The 22,918-nt window shown below is 34.5% G+C and overlaps 1 protein-coding gene across 8 annotated transcripts in view; it reads right to left on the bottom strand.

Annotated features, from left to right (window-relative positions):
* QKI (QKI, KH domain containing RNA binding) overlaps positions 1-22,918 on the bottom strand; it is a 160,807-nt gene that overhangs the window by 107,680 nt on the left and 30,209 nt on the right. For all 8 annotated transcript variants that reach the window (XR_002223932.2, XM_012745611.3, XM_012745612.3 and 5 more), the window contains exon 2: positions 14,626-14,768. Coding sequence is in view for 7 of the 8 variants with exons in the window: in XM_012745611.3 (XP_012601065.1) it covers positions 14,626-14,768 (143 nt within the window). In the remaining variant the exon portion in view is untranslated. The remainder of the gene's footprint in view (positions 1-14,625; positions 14,769-22,918) is intronic.

Raw genomic sequence — 22,918 nt, forward strand, 5'->3', positions numbered from 1 at the left:
AGCTGCCCTCTTCAGATTCTGCAAACAAAGCCAGAGAGAAAAGTGATCCCAAAAGTCAGGCTTATATCCTTGATCATCTGACCTCCTGAGTATCCTAAAGTAATTCTTCACAATTCAGCTAGGTCTCTGATATATTCAAGCAGGTTTTTTTGTTTGTTTGTTTTCCTATTATGTCCTGTTTCACTAGAATTACTCAGCTGGTCTGAATTACCTTGTCAGTCCCTAAGAAACACAAGTCCACTGACATTTTTTAAGAGGCTGCCTTTTGATCTTAATAGATCTAGAACTGATATAATTTAAGGCAGTAAAGGGTAATAATATATTGGCATGAGGGTCTGAGAAAGAGAAAAAAAATAAGAGAAGATCTATCAACATGCCTAACCCTATGTTCATGTCAAGTAAGCTGCTTTTCTACAACTTAATAACTTAACCTGTTTATATGGTCAAAGACTACATTAAACTTCACTCTTCCCTCCCCAAAAATAACCTGGAGAGAAACCACCTCTACATCCCATCACTCACCCTTTTTGTCTAGGTTTTGTATTTTTCAATAAAATAGGGAACAACTTGTGTTTTTCAAATGTGATTCAACAAAACATTTATTCAAGTCTTGCTCTGTGGTAAGGAATGAAATAAATGGAGGAATTAAAAAAGGAAAGAAAGAAACTGCCCCTGCTCTCAAAGTCAGTGAAAGTGCCTTCGCTCTATTTGTTACCTTGACTATTTCCTAAAATAAGCAGCCTTGCCAGCTACTCTTCAGTAGTAGTTGTACTCTGTATAGATCTTTTCCCACATCGACCCATATACTAGATATGCATTATATATTTCAAATATGGCCCAAAAAATCTGAAAAAATGCATTATGAATGAGATACTTTAGCACTTCAAATAACTAACATGTAATTGGTTTTGACCTATATCCTTTGTCAAACCAGTTGGCCTACAATTCATGGCCACTTAGAGAACCCTCTTTGGAACATCCTATCCTTTTCACATATTAATCCTCCTTGGGTTAAATCACAGCATCAAGATGCACAGAAAAAGGCTTCTATCATAGCTGATTAATTTTCACAATAATTATTTACTAAATTTAAAAAATCTTTTTAAAAGACTTACAACCAAAACACTAAATCTGTGACATGAAATTTTCCTAACCTTAAACATAAATCACTATCCCAAGAACCAACAAATAACAGCTCAAGTATGTTAAAGTGCATGCCATTGGGATTCTAATACAACTGGAACTGTGAAGGTCATCATTATCAAAATGTTGTAAGTAGAGAATGAAAAAAAAACTAATCATAGCAGCTGCTTTGTCTACTGCAACCAATTTCCAAGTTAATATCATTTGCCTTGCATTAAAATTCATTCTGTGTTGATTTATCATGCCAGTTCTGCAGCTTCATTCAATTAAAACAATGTCACAACACTTTCAAAGAAAATCATTTCAAACAGCCTAAGCTAAGTGCAACTTTAAAGACCAAAAGAATGAAAAGAAAAGAAAAAAAAGATATTCATTAACCCTACTGTTTAAAAGTACAGACCTTCTCTGTGGCTCACCAATTATATTTCTGCCAAGTGGCATGTTAATTTTTAAAGAAGAGGTTTAACAACAATCATGTCTAATGCTATTCATTGCTACTCACATCATTTTAAATAGAAATGATAGATTTCTCCCCATGATAAAATATAAAGTATTATGAAAATCCTTTCTATTAACCTTTTAAGAATTCTACAATTAAAGATAAAACCTACTGTGACACACTATCAAAACAGCTAATAAAAAATGGATTTCTAAAAGCATCTCAGTAAAACACTTCTAAGAACTGATACAGTAATCTCTGCTTAAATTTTTGAGAAAAAACTCAAGAACTTATAAATTGTCTATTATATCACATAAGCAACGTAGTAGGTATGAAACACACACACAAAATTATTTGTGTATATATATTTGTTGATGAAGTCTTTCACTTAGCAGAAGACAAAAAATGGACCATCCCTAGTCTACTCAACACTAGCGAGCCTATCTTACACAGGTATTCTAAGATGAGACCATTTAGCACAAAAACTGTTTGTAATTAGAAATACCAGAATGGACCAGGCAGGCATGCTGGATAATGCCTGTAATACTAGCACTCTGGAAGGCTGAGGCAGGCTCAAGAACTGCTTGAGGTCAGGAGTTGGACACCAGCCTGAGCAAGAGCAAGACCCTGTCTCTATAAAAATTAGGGGAAAAAAAAAAAAAAAGTAGCCAGATGTAGCAGCACACGCCTGTAGTCCCAGCTACTCAGCAGGCTGAGACAGGAGAATCACTTAAGCCTAGGAGTTTGAGGCTGCAGTGAGGTATGATAACGCCACTGCACTCTACCCAGGGCAACAGAGCAAGACTCTGTCTCCCAAAAAACAAACAAACAAACAAACAAACAAACAGACCAGAATGAATGAAGATGCTCCCTGATTTACAATGAGGTTAAATCCCAACAGACCCACTGTAAGTTAAAAATACCCTAAGCTGAAAGCACATTTTGAATTTACAATATTTTCAATCACAATGGGTTTATCCAGACATGGCCCCATTATAAGTCGAAGAGCATAATGAATGCCTATTGATTCTGCACCACCATAAAAATATCATAAGTCAAACCATTGTAAATTGGGGACCCTTTATGTATCAAAACGTGTGCTGAGGGTAAACAAATTGTCTTATACTTTTTCTACCTTTCTATTAATTTGTACAATTAATAACTGGCCAAATAGATCTCCTGCAGAAACAGTTAATTTATGCTACATTATTATTATTATTATTGGAATCATTTTTCAAAACCTTTCATATATTAGGCCTTTCTAAAAATTATTGTTTGTGGCACATTTAAGTACAAATGCTATGTAAGAAAAGGCTTCTTACAAGGCTGTGTACAAAAAGGCACTGACCAGCAACAACAAAGGGAAAAAATGAGTAAACAGTTATAACCAAAATTTGAAATCTGTGGTATGTGAATTTGGATATCCTAAATTATGGAAAATCATTCTCTGTATAGATATAATAGGATAACAAGCTGAAACCACTCAAAACAAACGCAGGTAAATAAGATAGATGATTATCATTCCAGATGCTAAGTAACAATTAAATAAAAATTTAACCAATTAAAAATATTAAGGCAATTAAAGTCAGTAAGAGTTTTATGACAAAAGCAAACAATATTTGTTGAAGTATAAGACAGTATTTGTGAGTAAAATCTTATAAACAGGGCCTTTTAAAAGATCCCAAACTACTTTTCTAGTCTATTTTTGGTATTACCTCTGTGTTCTAGCCACTATCAATTCACTCCTCTGATTTAAAAAAAAGGGGGGGGGGGCAGGTATTTTTAATTTTTCTGCCCTGTGTATACCTTTCTTTCTCCTTCCCTCCCATCTAACATGCCAAACTCCTCCTCAGCCCAAAATACTGAGCTCAAATGTTTTTTCTATTTCTTCACGTGTTCTTTGATGCCTAAAGTCAGCTGTTTCCCTGGTCTGAAGTGAGGCTCTCAGCAGAGCACTGTGTACCCACCTATTACACCCTTATCACATGGTATACAATGATCTGTACATCTCTTGGGGGTCATTCCTTGAAATCAGGAACCAGCTCCTAGTTTTGTTTCGCTTTTTTTATCCACAGTGCCTCACACAATGTATCGCACAATGAAGAAATTAATATTTGTACAGTGAAATTATATATAGTGATTTCTCATTCTTATAGTAAAAATTTCCTGAGATTTAATAAAAAAAAAAATGAATGGGAGACTGCCTGAAAACACTGGGTGCTACAGACTTAAATAGAAGGAAGGAAATAATATAGATTAGAGCAGAAACAGATAAAATACAGACTAGAAATACACAGAAAAGGTCAACAAAACCAAGAGTTGGTTTACTGAAAAGATTAACTAAATTGACAAACCTCTGACTAGACCAACAAAGAGGAAGAGAGCGAGAATTCTAATAAGTAAAATAATCAATAAGCAGGTTTTACAACTAATAATGCAGAAATGATCATAAGATCATAAAAACTACTATAATTATACACCAAGAAATTGGACAAACTAGAAGAAATGGTTAAATTTCTAAAGACATACAAATACAACCTACCAATACTGAATCATGAAGAGAAAATCTAAATAGACCAATAATCAGAAAGGAAACTAAATTAACATCAAAAACCTTCCAATAAAGAAAAGCCCAATACCAGATGGCATACAGGTAAATTCCCCCAAACATTTAAAGAAGAATTAATACCATCCTTCTTAAACTCTCCCAAAAAAAACTGAAAAGGAGAGAACACTTTCAAATTCATTTTACGAGATCAGCATTACTCTCATACCAAAGCCGGATAAAAGCACAAAAAGATGAGAAAATTATAGGCCACTATCCTTGATGAACACAAATGCAACAATCCTCAGCAAAATACTGGCAAACTGAATTAAAAGCACATTAAAAGCATCATGTCATGATCAAGTGGGATTTTTCCCTGGAGGTGAAGACGGTTCAACATACGCAAATCAATAAATGTGATACACTAAATTAAGAGAATGAAGGATAAAAATCATATGATCATCTCAACAGATACAAAAAGTATGTGACAAAATTTAACAGAGTCTCGCTTTGTTGCCCAGGCTAGAGTGAGTGCCATGGCGTCAGCCTAACTCACAGCAACCTCAAACTCCTAGGCTCAAGCAATCCTACTGCCTTAGCCTCCCGAGTAGCTGGGACTACAGGCATGCGGCGCCATGCTCGGCTGGTTTTTTCTATATATATTAGTTGGCCAATTAATTTCTTTCTATTTATAGTAGAGATGGGGTCTTGCTCTTGCTCAGGCTGGTTTCGAACTCCTGACCTTGAGCAATCTGCCCGTCTTGGCCTCCCAGAGTGTTAGGATTACAGGCGTGAGCCATTGCGCCTGGCCAAAATTTAACATCCTTTCATCATAAAACTCTCAACAAATTAGGTATAGAAGGAATATGCCTCAACATAATAAAGGCCATGTATGACAAGGCCACCGCTAACATCATGCTCAACGGTGAAAAGCTGAAAGTCTTTCCTCTAAGAACTGGAGGAAGACACGATGTCCATCCTCACCACTTCTATTCAACATAGTAATCAAAGTTCTAGACCAAGTAATTAGGCCAAAAAAAGGGAAGAAAAGGTATCCAAATCAGAAAGAAAGAAGTAAAGTTGTCTCTTTTGCAGATGGCACAGTCTTATATGTAGAAAACCCTAAAGACTCCACCAAAAAACTGTTTGAATAAACAAATTCGGTAAAGTTCCAGGATATAAAAATCAACATATAAAAATCAGTTCTATCTATACATTAACAACAAACTATCCAAAAAAGAAATTAAAATGCAATCCCATTTATGACAGCATCAAAAAGAACAATATATTAAATACTTGGAAATAAATTTAACCAAGGAGCTGAAATATCTGTACACTGAAAACTATAAAACACTAATCAAAGAAATTGAATACACAAATAAATAAAGATATCCCATGTTTACGGATTGCAAGAATATTCTTAAAATGTCCAAACTACTCATAGCAATCTAGAAATTCAATGCAATCTCTCCAATGGTATTTTTCATAGATTTTTTTTTTAAATCCTAAAATTCATATGGAATCACAAAAGACACCGAATAGCCAAAACAATCTTAAGAACGAATGAATCTGAAGGCATCACACTTCCTGATCTCAAATTATATTACAAAGCTACAGTAATCAAAACAATATGGTATTGGCATAAAAACAGACACAAAGACCAATGAAACAGAAGCCCAGAAATAAATCTACACATACTTAGTCAACTAATCTTTGACAAGGGCACCAAGAATACACAATGGGGAAAGGATAGTCTCTTCGATAACTGGTTCTGGAAAAGCTGTCTTTATTCAAATAATCAAATTTTCTTTCTCTCTTTTCTGATGTTACAGTGTATTTGTCATTGAAACTTGTTAATAAAGTAGTATCACATGAAAGTTTTCACTCATATAATCTATGGTCTACACATTTCATCTCCTAGACTCCTCTTCAGGGTTGGAAGTGATACCCTGAAGAGGAGTCTAGTAGAGGAAATGTGTAGTTCTGACCACAGATTAGGCTTTGAGCTGACATCTTAAGCTTTGCTGCATAAATATTGTCAGCCCCACAAAACTGTTCCAAAAATACTAATTCAGCTCTTACAGTGAACTATTTTTTGGGCATAAATTTTAGTCATATTTGACCTACTGGTCAATGTTCTACATTATTATGAACTCAGCTTACAGTGGCTTTTAATTATTATATCCTATTATTATAGTAAGTTTATGATCTCTTACTCTTGGTTCCCCTATAATATCATATTATAAAACCCTTTACTCTTTCTGTATTCTCTATTGAATGAGCACCACCAGCAAGGCTCTCCCTTATTCCTAGTCTCCACATGTAAAAAATGAAGAAATCTTAAAGTTTCACTGGTTACTCTGTTTCCTTCTCTTCATTTCAACTACCATTCCCTGAAGGTCCTCATCATTCCATACCTGGATCATGGCTATAATGGTACTATGAGAACAAGGATTATGGAATGATATCTTTTCATATTCTTGTGCCCTTTTGCCTAGCACAGGCCACAAACATTTCTAGGATAAAAGAATGATACTAAAATCTTGCTATTTTATATTCAGATGTCCTTTTTAGTTTTCACATTCTAATTATTTTTCAAATGTTTGTTTTAATCTGCCCTTGACATGGTAAATTTATAACTGTTTATATATAACCTTACAAGTAAAAAGACAAGAAACTAATCAAAACAATCACTGTTCTATAATCCCAAATAATATATCAAAAATTATCAACTAAATTATTTACCAAATAATAAAAAAATTATCATATAGATATGAAACAAGGAGATGGTCAAGTTCATGACAGGTCGTTTGCGTACTGACATTGATTTTGGACTTGGGAAAAGCAGTTTTCTATGGTAGTCAAAACTTGATTTCAGGCCGGGCGCTGTGGCTCACGCCTGTAATCCTAGCTCTTGGGAGGCCGAGGCGGGCGGATTGCTCAAGGTCAGGAGTTCAAAACCAGCCTGAGCAAGAGCGAGACCTCGTCTCTACTATAAATAGAAAGAAATTAATTGGCCAACTAATATATATATAAAAAAAAAAAAAAAATTAGCCGGGCATAGTGGCGCATGCCTGTAGTCCCAGCTACTCGGGAGGCTGAGGCAGAAGGATCACTCGAGCCCAGGAGTTTGAGGTTGCTGTGAGCTAGGCTGATGCCACGGCACTCACTCTAGCCTGGACAACAAAGTGAGACTCTGTCTCAAAAAAAAAAAAAAAACTTGATTTCAAGAAATATCCAATTTATTTATGAACTACTCTGTTCTAAATGGCTAGATTTATTAAGACATAAAATAAGTTTTCCCAGTGAAAGGATTAACTGAATTTATTTCCAAAGATAGCAGTTTAAAAATTTAATTTCAACGTCCCTAGGTAAAGTTAAGGTAGGTTTTTTCAAAAAGTACGGTAGTTTTCTGCTCAAACTGAAATCAAAAGAAGGCATAAATGATTTCATTCACTTACAAAATACATTTAGGTCACCTATTTATAAACAGGCACTAAGATGGGTGGTCGAGTTCAAATGGTATAACCTTTGACTGTTTCACAGACAGTTTCACTTACCAATTTTGGGGGGAAAGGGTTAGGATTACGATAGTTCTATTATTAACTGCTTCACTCAGCTCCAGGAAACACTGCTCTCTTCAGTCGGGCTGACAAAAGATCAAGATTTCCTTTAATATTTACAAGAAACAGCTCAATGTTTCCAGAATATGGACAGCACTGAGAAGCAGCTTTCTCCCCAGTTTTTATATTACATTCCTTTGGTTACTTCAGTGACAATCTTAGAAATATGGAGGTGGGATACCTGTGATTGGTCCTGTGTAGCAATAATTTTAACAAAGCAGATCCTAACAAACTCTTTTTAGATAAAATTAATCTAATTTAATCTATCTCAACTGAGCCTAGGAAATACTTGCTTACTAGAAATAATTCTTCCCTAGCAACTAACTCCATCTTTTCATTTGTTCTTATAAACAGTAGTTCCTTTTAAATATTAAAATGTTACTTACAACCCAAGATACTGCCTGCCTTTTAAATACTGAAAAGGCTTATTATTTAAAGACATTGTTAAACTTTGGAAAAATCAGAGCTAAACAAAATCTATTGCTTTCAGACTGTCTTGAAACTCTTTTTGGAATAGTATCTACTAACATTCTAAGAAATTTAGTATATTCCCAAAACATAAAGAACCTATTAAATATATAGAGACTTTGACAGAGACTCAGCCTCCACGGGAAAAAGCAGCACAAACTCAGCACACCAGGACAGGGTCTGGGTGTAGAAACACTGTGGAAGAAGGATGACCAGGGTTCAAAACCTGGCTCCACCATTTAATAGCTACACAACCTTAGGCTTAGTAGCTTTAATCTTCCCAGTTGTTGTGAAATTCCAATAAAATAACTGACCCTTAGCACATAGCACATTAAATATATGGTATACATCAGGCCCTCAATATATCTTTACAGAGTAAAATAAAAAGAAAACTTCAAAACAAAACCATCATTAAATTGATCTTCACTAAACTGAATTGGTAGAAGGTCTAAGTCAAGGATAACAATTTCCCTTTCTTTAAAGACATGGTCTATATTATCAAATCACGCTGCTAAATTAAAACTCCAACAAGTTAATATGTAATCTAAACCACTTCACAACTACATTCAGTAAAAATATATACTAACTTTATTAGAAAACTATCTTTGAGTTTCCTGTACAAACTATCAAAGAGAGGTATACAGATCTTACTTTAAAAATGTTGTATTTTCACTTATAATTAAGGTCATATTCAGGCATAATATGGGGTTAAGGGTTAAGATGTTCACTGAAAAAGGAGACTTTGCAGATCATTAAATTTGGATTTAACATCCATTTGTTATTTAGAAGAACAAAAATGAAAGTAGTTTATATCAAGACTCTTAATCCTTCAACACAGTAAGAGAGCCACAGCAGTGAACAAAGACCTAATGAAAGATAACTAACTGCATTGACCTTTCTCTCTCTTTACAATCCCTCCAAAACAAACACCTGCTCAACAGCCAATCTGCAGATGACAATCTTGAGAAACAGAAGAAAATACCAAACAACCTTATACTAACTCAGAAGCTATCACTAGCCAAATTTTTTCTGCAAACCCAGGAAAATTAAACAGAAATGGAACTTACAAATCATGAACCACCATAAATATAGCTTACTATTTTAAGACTATAAAGAATATTATGAATAACTGGTTGCCAAGCTAGAATCCTACAAGCTGGGAAAAAAAAATATTTGAAAAGACACTTACACATCTCACAAATTATTTGACAATATGTGTCATCATGATGGCCTAGAGACCCAAGAGATGTTTTTCAAGGCTATTTTTCAAAATTAAAACCTATTTTTAAAACATCAGAAAATCAGTTATACTTACAGAAAATCCTTAGAAAAAAAATCTCACTACAGGCCGGGCGCTGTGGCTCACGCCTGTAATCCTAGCTCTTGGGAGGCCGAGGCGGGCAGATTGCTCAAGGTCAGGAGTTCGAAACCAGCCTGAGCAAGAGCGAGACCCCGTCTCTACTATAAATAGAAAGAAATTAATTGGCCAACTGATATATATATAAAAAATTAGCCGGGCATGGTGGCACATGCCTGTAGTCCCAGCTACCCGGGAGGCTGAGGCAGAAGGATCACTCGAGCCCAGGAGTTTGAGGTTGCTGTGAGCTAGGCTGACGCCACGGCACTCACTCTAGCCTGGGCAACAAAGCGAGACTCTGTCTCAAAAAAAAAAAAAATAAATAAATAAAAAAAAAATCTCACTACAATTGAATCATCAAGTCATGTCCCAAGTCAACAGTTTAACAATCTAATCCGGTCATGTATATACGGCACAATTAATATCCTAAACAGCAAGACCTTGCCAATATTTGTAACTTATTTACTACTCTGGCAGATCCCATAAAACAGTAACAACTCAAAATTGATAACTAAGCAAATTTAGTGACAAAATTATTGCTGACTCATTGGAAACATAGTATTTTTTACTTACATAAATCAGAGTTAACTCTTATCCATGCACCATTTGTAAGACCCTGCATATTCAAAAAAGTCCTTAATAACTTAACCAACCAAATTACCAGTTTGATGGTCTAAACATAACTTTAATCTTCTTTCACGACTGTCATTCTACGAACGTATGGTAGTCTTAAATGATTGAATACACTGTATTTTATCTTTCATACAAGACTATGAGCTCCTTCAAGAATAAGATGTTTTTTCTTATTCATGATCACACAAACCATAATGAGTGTCTGCTCTATCAGGTGCCTGTATCTGTTATCTCTATTTCTCCAAACAAACCTGTGAGGTAGATCATATGACTTTATAAGCAAAGAATCAGATTCTAAAAAGTAATCATATGCTCAAAGTCAATGTGATAATCTCAACTATTAATATTTTTCAGTAAATATTTATTCCAGTCCCCTCCTCACTGTGGACAGAGTGACTTGATATGGCTAATACAGTGTTTCTCAACCTCAGCACTACTAACATTTTGGGCTGATAATTCTTTGTTGTAGGGGGCTGTCCTGTGCATTATAGGATGTTTAGCAGAAACCCTGGCCTCTATTCCCTAGATGCCAATAGTACCCCCACCCAAGTTTAGCCAACTAAAAATATCTCCAGATACTCAATGTCCACAGAGGCCATACGCATGCTGATGCAATTTAGCTTGGCTCTGGCATTCCAGTGATCAGCCATGATTAACAGCATGCCCTGAGAAGCCAATGCCTGATTTGGCCTGGGACCTAGCAGGAACATAAATAAAGAAGACCTAAACCTACCCCCATGTAGTCTAGATCAGCCTAGGCCCAGCCTCAATCAGCAGAAGCTCAGGCAATATACAGACCCACGAGTATGGAAATAAATGCTTATTATTTTAAACCACTAAGTTTTAGGGTGTTTTACCATGGAGCATTATTGTGGCAATTGTTGACAAATACAGCCACTAAAAGGGTAAGTCAGGATTCAAAAATCAGGCCTGACTCAAAACCCCCACTAACTTGACTATATCTAAGAGTTTTTCAATTGGATTAATATTCCCACCCAGGATATTCTTGGTACACAGTAGAGATACAATAAAAGTCTACTTTACTAAAAAATATAAATTTTGTAAAATATTTTTAATGACTTTTCAATGGGCTACTTCATTCAATGGGCTAGCTTCTCATTCTCACATCACCAAGCCAATGGTTCAAAAACATTGTGAAGGGCATCATACAGCACTATGTCATTTCTTAGACACTGAATTCTAAGGCCTTCTTCTTTTATCAGTTTCAGAACTCTACATAGCCAATTCCAAAACACTATCTCCAACTAACACTCACTTCGATAAGTAACTTGCTATGTGCAAATGCAAAAGACAACAGGTTTAAAGAAAAAAAATTTCACAATATTTGAAAGTATGGGTTTCATGCAAATATGCACAACAAATATTTATATGCAATTACCATTTGCCACACACTATTCTAAGCACTGGGAATATAGCACTGAAAAAACAGATAAAAAAATTTCTGCCCTCATGGAGCTTACATGCTTAAAAACACAGCATAAAGGCATTTTCCAAGTGCTTTACACATTATTAACTCATTTAGTCTTCATAACCCTTGTGAGAGACTTAGTATCTCCATTACAGAAATGAGAAAACCAAGGATATCAGGAATGAAAAGTAATTTGCCCAAGGTCACAAAACAAGTGGCAGAACTAGACAGAATTCTGCATCTGAATTCATACTTCTGACCACTGTGCTCTGCACTGCCCCTTTGCTAACTCTTCGATCTCACATCTTCCCACACTTCCCAAGCATACTAATACCTGAGCCACTGCACTTGTTTGCTCTGCCAGAGATGTTTCTCCCACAGATAGTTTTCCTGCCTTCCTCCTCATCATTCTGTTCCTTTCTCTCTATTGCCATCATCTCATAAGAGATTCCTTCCTTGGTTACCCTTAAAAATGAACACCTCCCACCACACACAATCACCATTCATCTGTTTACCTTACTTTAGTTTCTCCATAGCACTGACTACACCCTAAAAGTTTGTGTTCATTTGCTTTTTGTCTGTCTCTGCCACTGAAATGCCCACTTCATAAGAGAGCAGAAACACTGTTTAGTTCATCATTTACCTACCTCCTGAAACAATGCCTAGCAAAATGACCATGTATAAGATCATCCACCTGTTAGTCTGGCTTATTCTAGTCAAAAATAAAAACAAAAAACAAACTTAGAGCAGTGATTCTCAAACTCTGGAATGCATTAGAATCATCTTATAAGGCTTGTTAAAAGAGCAGATTGCTAGGCCTTACCCCACAGGGTTTCTAATTCAACTCATCTGGTATGGAGCTTGAAAACTTATTTACAAGTTCCCAGAAGGTATAGATACTATGGTCCAGGGATCACGCTTTGAGAACCACTGATCTAGACAATGTTATGTTCCAACACACCTGCCAGCAACCATAGCTTCATAGCAATGAGTCACAACTAGCAGAATGAGGAAAGGAATATAGTGAAAAAGTGCCCTCTAGACTCAAGCTCTGACTTTAGAAGACTGTACGGAACATGTATCTTTCAAATAACACAGAATAAGTATCCCTTCCTTGGAGAGGATATTGGGGGAGGGGAGGGGAGGGGAGGGGAGGGGAGGGGAGGGGAGGGGAGGGGAGGGGAGGGGAGGGGAGGGGAGGGGAGGGAACCAGACTGATCAAGGTTATAGTCTCTCTCTTTCAAGTCTTATGATCTTACATATTAATGATTATTTCTGAAACTTTATCCTTTAGGATTTAAACAAGCAGAGGAGAAAGTCGATATCCTTCAGGGGATACTAAAACACCAAACAGTAGCAGACAATTGGGATAGCTGCACAAGTCACAATTTCCCATTTTTAGGAATAATACCTATACCCAGGGTGGGCCCATAGTGGTCATATCTAGGTTATGGTAAGTAACCTCACTTGCCCTACTCATGGCAGATTGGCCCAAAATACACACTCTCTTCCAAGAATCTGAAATTTGACGATAAAGTCAGGGAGACACTGATGCCCAGTTATGTGCAAGACTCTTGACAGAGAAAGTCCATGAACCCCTGCTGCTGAAGTTCTCAGAGATGCCCTGGTTCCTGGCTTTCCATAAAAGTTTTGTTCTCCATCTATTCTTTTCATTCTTCATGTTACACAATAATCTTCCAATGAACTTGTCTTTTGCATACATTATCCAGGACTATTTGTATATTTGCTACCAAAAACAGTTATAAAATTAGAGGAAATGTACAGGATTTAAAGAAAATTGTATTAGAAATGCAAATTGTGAAATACTAAAGCTTTTTTCCATTAATTAATCTTAAGACATTTATTTGCCATTGCAGACTAGTATCCTGTCCAATATAATCAAGGAATACTAGAGCACACATCACATTTTTGATACCGTAATACTAACTTTTCTTTTCTTTGCTTTAAAAGAAAACTCCTCTGAAACCTAACAAAAAGCCACCATTTTTCCTTTATTTATTTAATGTCCTATTGTGTGCCAATACTATGGGGGATACAGTGAATAACAATGGTAGGGTTCTTCTTTTATGTACCCTATATTCTGCTGGGAGAGACAAAAAATAAACAAATATCACCAGGAAAATACCAGACTAAGTACTCGTACAGATAAAATATGAGACTCATGTGAAACATTTGAGTAGCCAGCTAGCTTTTAAATAAGGTCAGAGGAGGTCTCTCTGAAATGATATTTAAGCTAAATTCTTAATGACAAGAAGAAGCCAGCCAGTAAAGATAAGAGTACAACTAACATAAAGGCCCTAGAGCTGGGAATAGACTTGACTTGTTCTAAAAGCCAGAAGAAGGCCAATATGGCTACAGTATCCTGAGGAAGAGGGAAAATTATTTAAGATGAGGTCAGAGAAATATAATGGACCATATCATATAGGGGTTTGGAACAAAAGGCAAAGAATCTGATTTAGAAATTAACTGATATAGGACAAGGTGGTTATTTGCAACAAGATGCTTACAGAGAACAGTTGAGCTATGGACTAAGATGGTAAAAAAATTCAGATTACAAACAGCAGTTTTGATAAAAATTACAGAGCTATAAGGAACATAGTCCAACATCCTCACTTTACAGAAAGGATGACGTGGCCCAAGCTTCTCTGAGGTCAGATTAAAGAAGAGCAGAGAGTTGTAGCTAGTACTCTTTGATACTCAGGCGAAAGTGCTTTCCATAGTTCCTGGCCTCTTTCTGAAATCCACAACAGTCTATATCATGCATTTCTAAAATGACAAAGCAGCAATCACATGGAAACATTTAGAAAGAACTTTTTAAAATTATACATGCTCAATTATTTACATTTCCAGTTCCTCACATGAACTTTTTAAAAAGTGGCTGACAATGCTTAAGTATTTGCCACCAACTATATCTCTTCTCAAAATATGTGAAGCAGAAGAAAATTGAATAAAACAAAATATACTTACATCTGGGTATTCTTTTACAGGCACATAAAGTTTCTCTTGTAACTGAACAATAGGTCCCACAGCATCAGGCAACTCTGCACTCCTTTTCTCTGTACTGCCATTTAATGTGTCATTGTACATGTCTTTCCGTACTCTGCTAATTTCTGTTAAAAGTAAAAATTTTAAATGTGTTAGACAAAAAAAATATTCTTGCTAGTCCAGGGGGAATAAAGAGGGCAGGGGAGGATTTCATTGATAAAGTGTTAAAACTAGAGTAAGGAGCTACTAATCTATTTGTGCTGTCATTCTCTAGATTAAGCCCATGTTAAACAGGACTACAACTTTCATTAATTGCTACCACAGATCAAATTTATACCAATCAAATAACATATCTTATTAAAACTAACTTCAGAACCTGAGCTCTTAACCAACATGCTATTGACTTGTTATCTTACCTAATTTTTCCATGACTGAGGCCAGTCATTCCAAATGATAGCTTCAAATAGCTATCACAAGAATACCTATGAGACAAAACTAATACCAAAATCTCTTTTATGCTTCAGAACTAATATATCTGAACAAAATTTAAACTGACCACTTTGTTATATTTTTTAGATACCTTTGGAATACTCAAACAGAGATGTCCAAAAGACAATAGATTGCAAGTTCAACAGACTAGTTAAAGCTATGAGAAGAGATGTCTTAGAGAAGGTAAAGGGAGAAAGAAGAAGTGAATGAATCTTAAGAAAAGAAGATCCAAATGAAGAAGAAATGGAGGTAGACAGAGAAACCAGGGAAGAGAGGTGTCATAGAAGCTAAGAAATGACAGATTCAAGGACAGGGTGATCAATATGGTGTCTAATACTAGAAAAGTACAGTAAGGTAAAGAACAAAACATGATACCTTGAATTTCACCCCTAAGCCACTGGCGATCATAGGCATTTCAAGGGAAAGACAATAATGAAGATCAAACTACACTGGGTTAATGAATGAATTATAAAAAAGGAAAGTGGAAATCCCTAAAGTCAATGAGGTTTTAATAGAAAAAAAACAATATTACAGTTCTTGGGTATAAATATACTACTATTTCAATGACTCAAGTCCTATAAAGAAAATTCTTTCGAGAATTATTTATTACGCTTCTACTATACACTAGAAGATAGGCTCATGTCCACTGGAACATACTGTCTGATAAGTGATTGTCATTATTAAGGTTAGCTGAATACCTGTGTAACTATTTCTCCATCCTACAGATTGTGTCCTCCTTGGGGAGAAGGCTTGCATCCATTAATATTTAAAAATAAAATGTGCTCTTTAAAAAAATGTACTTTGTACATGAAATTTCAATATATTGATATTAAGAACTATCCAATACAAATGTACTCTTTAATTTTCCTAACTAGCTATTTAAATCAATTTTGGTTAAACAAAATTCAACACAGCAAAAAGACATGATCAAAGGTGTTCTTACCCAGTTATAAAATCTTAATCAGTTAAAAAAATGCATTATAATACATTTTCTGCTTCAGTGATAGCAATATTCACCATATTACAGATTTTATCTCTTAAATAACAATGCTCGTCTAAGCTTACCAAAAGCTAATCTCTCAATAGCAAATGAAATCGACAAAAATCAAGAGATTACTTTGGATTTGACTACATCATTAAAGACTTCACCCTAAGTTTTTTATGCTTCTATTAATAATTTTATAATGAAGTCTTCCCCAATAATGTCCAGTATCAAATTAGTGCTTATCTTAAATTACCATATGACAGCAATTCTCAAATCAACGGCCAGTAATTTAAATACAAATGATTATTTACATAATTTACATAGTTATAGCAAGTAATGAAGCAAAGGGTGTCAGAAAAAGTTACTCTACTCTATATTACACATATATCATTTAGTCCAGGTCTCAGGACTAAAAAGCACTTTCAGTATTAATTTATTAACATTTTAATTTTTTCTTCAGAAACTGCCCAGTTCTTACTATGAAATTAGCATAAAACCAATATAAAAACCAGACAGTAGCATAAAAGAAAACCCTAGATAAAATTTGTTTATAACTATAGGTGCAAACATCTGAAATTAATAGAATCCACCAGCATATTAAAAGAAAAATGCACTAAGACCAAGCACAGTTTATATCATGAGTGCAAGAATAGTTCAATATTGAAAAATCTATTACTGTAAGTAACCACAGTAATATAATAGATCAAGGGGGGGGATATAGTTTATCTTGTGCAAGGTAAACAAGTTTATTAAACTTAGAAAACCAAAAGAATCTGTTATAAACTATCAGAAGATTCAGATGACTAGATTAAAAAATATAAATATATAAACCAACAGCCTTCATATACAGAGATCCAGTTAGATGATAAAACACATCTACCACTTAAGTTGTATTTCTACAAATATTTATGTGATTCTTTGACTAATAACTCAAAGTTCCATGAGACTCTGTTACCCACTGTGTCCACAAGTCCTAGAATAATGGCTGACACACAGTGGGTCAATAAATACTTGATGGGTTGGGTAGATGGGAAGGTAAATGAACAGAGGAATGAGCTAGGTTGTTTAATTAGCATTAAAGTCAAACAAGTCTTGGTAAGTTCACTTACCAAAGAACTTACTATTATGGGAAAGACAGGTAAGAAATCTTTCTACCATGATTTTTTTCAGTCTCTAAGATATAATCGCTGAATTTCCTAACAGAATACAAATTATGTACAAGACTGTATTGATGGAAATGAAAAGACTACTAAGGCATAGTTCTGGTCCTCAAGGACTTTACAATCTTCATCAGTGATAAGTCTGACCAGCTGCATACTCCCTTTATCAATAGGAAAAAAGTAGGAAATCATCAGTACTTTCTAATGTATTATTTACAATACTCAAGTTAGAACAAGTTCTGATTCCAGTTCTAACAGTAACTCTTTTGTGATTTAGATATTTCTTCTCTGGGCTGTGCCTCATATAATTATAGAAGTTGCTTACTGAATAATTCAGTTGAATCCACTGGTTTCCAACCTTAGTATATGCAAGAACCCCATTTATTATTTTCTCCCATAACCCCACGTTTTAAAAAGTTAGGTCCCCAAAACTTTTCATTCCATAGTCCGGACAATCAGAACTTCTGTTATTGTTATCCTAGCAAGCTGGTAATTATAGCCAAACTATTTCAGAAATATGCAATGGGTATGGGTTTGGGGAATGCTATAGTCCTTTCATTGTAAGTGGTGGATTCACAGGTGCTCCTTTATGAAACAAAGAAATGCTTCATAACTAGTATGTTGTATATATTATTTTCTTATATCAAACATTACATTATAATGCTCAAATGTCCCCACACCTCCACACTACTTTCATCAACCTGCAGCAGTGGTTCAGAGAACTAAAGTTCAGACTATTTGTTTAATTAGTAGTATAAAAATTTTCCTAATAATATCCACCAATTTGGACAGGTATCTTTTATTTAAATATCCCCAATAACAATACAATTTGTTTTAGACATCTCTTAAGATCTTAAATGTTACAAATTTGTTTTCCTGAACCAAAATCTGCTCTCCTAAAATTTCATCCACTGCCCTCCCACCAGCAGCTCCACAAGTCCTGGAAAAGTTCCATAACTATATCTAAGTTTCCTCTTCTCTAAACTATATGAAATGGTTTTATACCCTCCCACTTGTTTAGATATATTCCAACACGTCTGAGACCCTTTTAAAGTGTAAAACCCCATACTGTACATGACATTCCATAATTGTCAATGGGGTATGCAGACTGAGGCTGTCAACTTCTAGTCCTCCCTACTGGCATCAGTGTTATTTAAGAATACCTTTACTTCCTTAGCAAGCACATTACAACACTGCTGACATTTTGACAGTGGTGCTCAGACAAGTCTCCACTATTCTATACTTCCACAACTATTTGTTTAGACACCAACAAACGATTTAAATTTTTTTATTCCTCCTTATTTTTTATTACACATATCCCTTCAGACTGATCAGCTGACATTCTTTAGCGATGACTAGTCTCTGAATCAAGAATCCAACCAACTACAATTTCATAGAATACACATTTCTCTAGCCTGGATACCAAAACACAGGCACACGTTACAGACTACTTGATGAAATCTCAAGCTACACTAGGACCAGAACCTCCCTCTGGACCAGATGCCCTCAAACTACGGCCCATGGGCCACATGCCACCCACCTAGGACATTTATCCGGCCAGCCAGGTATTTTTGCCGTCGCTGCCTGTCATGCTTAGCAGCAGACTCATCAGGGCCCAAAGTGCGCACTCTCCAACGGTCTGAGGGACAGTGAACTGGCCCCCTGTTTAAAAAGTCTGAGGACCCCTGCTATGGACCCACCAGTTTAAAGAGGAAATAATCTGCTTTGGAATCTACATGTTGTGCCGTCAAGTTTAGAATATAAATTTTTCAGCTTTGGGAACTCTTCGCCTTTACAGCATTTAGATTCCTCCCATTTTCCTTATTTCTTGAATTTACATTTTTTTTTCAAATAGTATGCTGAAAACTATTTTTGTTTAAGCCTGAAAACTTGTTTCAGTTATATTACTTACTGTCTCCTAACACTTCTCTGCTTTAATTATCTTGGTATTTTCTTCTTCTCCAAACTAAGGCTCAATTAATTGTCAGTCATTTCTGTTCTTAAGTCACTGCACAGTTCTGTTTTATGCAACCTGGTAATATTGCATATCTACCTTAAGCCTTCTCCCTTCCCCTTCATTCATCCAACTACAGATTACACTAAAAAGTTTTAAAATCATCTCTTACATTACATAAGCCTCAGTTCATTTTTGCCTTTGGCTTTTCCATTACCACTACTCTTTTACTATTATATTCTAATTATTATATGTGCAGCCCACCCTCTGCTACCTAACAATTTTGCAAATATCCTTTTAAAAAATGAAATTACTTGGTTAACTAACAAATCAACCACTCCATGGAAAGCTAGAACATCACAATAAGAATAATATGAAGAAATATTAAATAGAAAAATGCAGGCTGAGAAATAGAAATTACAGAATTAAGCAGTTATTTCCAAAAATATGTAGATAGATAGATAGATAGATAGATAGATAGATAGATAGATAGATAGATAGATAGATAGCTAGCTAGCTAGCTAGCTAGCTAGCTAGCTAGCTAGCTAGCTGTGGCTGTGTATAAATCCAATACTGTGATGTTGGAAAACTAGGTAAAGGAAAAAATACAGCTGTATTTTACTTTCTGTTTAGAATTTTTCAAAAAAGGTAAACCAAGAAAATGAAAATTAGGAAATGAAATATGAAAAATATTTACTAGCTCAATCACAGACAAAAGTATTAATGATTTACAAATAAAATACAAAAACAAAATTCATAAAAATTATTTTCAGGATTTGTAACAACACAAATTAAGAGATTTTTTTTTTTAAGCACTGAAAAATTTTTTTATACAAACCATGTGTTACACTCAGTGTTGTGGGAGCTGATTCCAATTGTTTAACCAGCTATGCTGATGTTATATATAGATACTTTTAATTGGGTAACTATCTGCTTTTTCTTTGTGCAGTACATTTAAATCCAAAAAAATTTGCCTTACCACTGTAATACAGCTGGAGCTAAAACACAGAAAGGAATGAAAAGGATATATAGTATCATTGACCATAACTGCCTTATTTTTTAAATTTAGCATTTTCCATCAATTCATTCAGAAAAACAATATCCAATTATATATAAACATATATATACTTTAATACACATCATATAAACTTTATACGTCAAGTTAAAATGACAGTTTTCAGAGGCTTAAATGGGCTCCAATATTTCCTCACTATTTGCAATCTTGACTTCTTGCTGGACATTAAAGGAGCACACTAACACAAAGAACAAAGATTTTAGTTATTTTAGGTCTTAATTAACAAATTACTAGTTTTTATTTATATAGTGCTCATTAAATCTTAAAACAATAACATTAGGAGTCTATTTATAACTAAAGTACAACTGCCACTTCATAAAGAGGTGGCTGTTATGCTCCCTTATGTACTTAGGGCTAACAAAGATCTCTTCTGTAAGAAAAAAAATAAGGGCTTACTAATAAATACAGGGAAAGTTTTAAAATTATTCTGAGCAGAGAAAAACCCATGAAATATAACTTCACTGTGCGTTCTTTAAGAAGCCACACTCACAAGGTATGGAAAGCAAATAAATTAAAAAGTTACTAGAGATTATATACTATTTTGTGAAATATATTCTGCTTATTCTAATAACCAAATAAATTAAATGTGATTTAATCTCAAGGCAACTGCTTTCAAACTGGCAAGAAAAAAAAACACCAAGCTATCATTAATTCTCTAAATAGAACCTTATTTGGGGGGTTAAACTGTACTCTGTACTTAAGAATTGCAAGTAATTTTTAAAAATCACAAAATTAAATTCAACATCATAACCCTTCCTTATGTTGCCAGAGTTAACAATTGTGCAAAACTGCTGACAAATTTCACATATAAAAATGTGAAACAGCAAAGACCTTATAACAATGTTAATTCTATTTTCCTGACTGTTCTCAGCAGCAGTTTTGTATTATGGAAGGTATTTAACAAAAAACTGCACATTCCTGGAAAGGCTCTTTCACAGGTTACAGAAAAGAACATCTATTATATGATCTCCAATATATACTTAAGTATATGTGTTTTTTGATAGACACAAGGAAGTCAAAAAAGATGTAACAACTATTAGCAGTAATCACCTCTAGGAGATGGATTTACAAAGACTATTTAGCTTTCACATTACTTTATGAATTTTTTACAATAATCACTTCTCAGAAAACAATAAAGATATTCTTATTAGGAGGTTAGAAATCACTATATGTCAAAATGCTGCATGCATTGGATTCCCTATACAAAAATAATATAATTTTTAAAAAAGTCAAGTCATTGACTCCTAACTCTAAAAATAAACCACAAAAACCTATCTAATTATTTTTACATGAATCAACTAGTTTTCACCACAATCTGAAGGAGGCTATAATACAACACCCTTTTTATTGCCCCTCCCCCAAAAGAAAAAAGGAAACAAATTAATGCTTAGCAATTAAAGAACTGGTCCAATGTCACAGCTCCTCCAACCAGCTTTACCTAAGAGTTTCATAGAGAATTTTCTGGAATAAGAAGCTTTTAAAATGCATTTTAAGAAATGGTAATTAGAGAATGGAAATAAGAAAATGAAACAAACCAACTTTTGATTTATTTCTGGCTGTATTATAAGTGTAGACAAACATGGTCACTGTTTTAATAGTAAGTATAAAAGTCTCTGCAGCCCTTCTCTTTCACTCCATTTTAACAGAACACAATTTTTAAATGAATTCCAGGACTAGGTTACTAAAATGACAACTTGAATGAATGAATGGATACTGCTCGAATACACAGAAGGTAAAATAGGCTGTTAGAACAGAAGGGGAGTAGTGTTTTATAAAGAGTAAACACCAATTATTTAATGGGATACTATATGTCAAAAATGGGGTACCTTTCTCATTTAAACTGAATTTTGTTTTAATTTAACAAAAAAAAGAAGTTAGTTACTTTTAAACCTGGTTGGTTTTACACGTTAAATATCAAGTATTATTTAATAAAAAATGTTGTCTTCTGGTCAGTTTCTTATAACAGTCAGGGGAAACCAGTCTTTACCTCTATGTAACAGCCACTGTATTAAAATGTGAAGGAGAACTAGTTAAGAAACATTTGTCAATGAATACAAGATGATGCAACAGTAACCCAGTAGACATCATCAGAATGCAGACAAAAAGTAATACCTGAGCTAGCAAACTAGCAATTATTGTTAACAACTCTTTTTCCCAATCCTTTTAACATTAATGAAAGATTAAAAATTTAACTCATAGCACTGGAAATATGTACCCAAGATAATAGGAATAGTAGAGAGATTTCTCACAGTGTACTCTTAGGAGACTTTTAATTTTTAATTATCTTACTGTAGTAACTTTTCAAAAATAAATTTCTTAGAAGTTTTGACATATAATATGAATAATGATAGTAATGGATTATCACCCATGAGACCAGACTGATATAAATATTAATAGTTAAATAAATATAAGAGGGGAAAAGAACAGATCTTTCTTATAGAATTTCAATTAGTAATAGTTATTGCAGGCAAATATCATTCAATGGATGCTAACATTAGTGAGCAAAAATATGAAATATAGGATATCTGTACAGTTTCAGAGGCTCTCCCCCATGAGACATTTATTAATTGCTAAGGAAAAAGAGAAACTGTACAGTGGAGAATCTTGCAGAT

Source organism: Microcebus murinus, chromosome 5 (genome assembly GCF_040939455.1).
Source record: "Microcebus murinus isolate Inina chromosome 5, M.murinus_Inina_mat1.0, whole genome shotgun sequence".
Lineage (NCBI taxonomy): Eukaryota > Metazoa > Chordata > Mammalia > Primates > Cheirogaleidae > Microcebus > Microcebus murinus.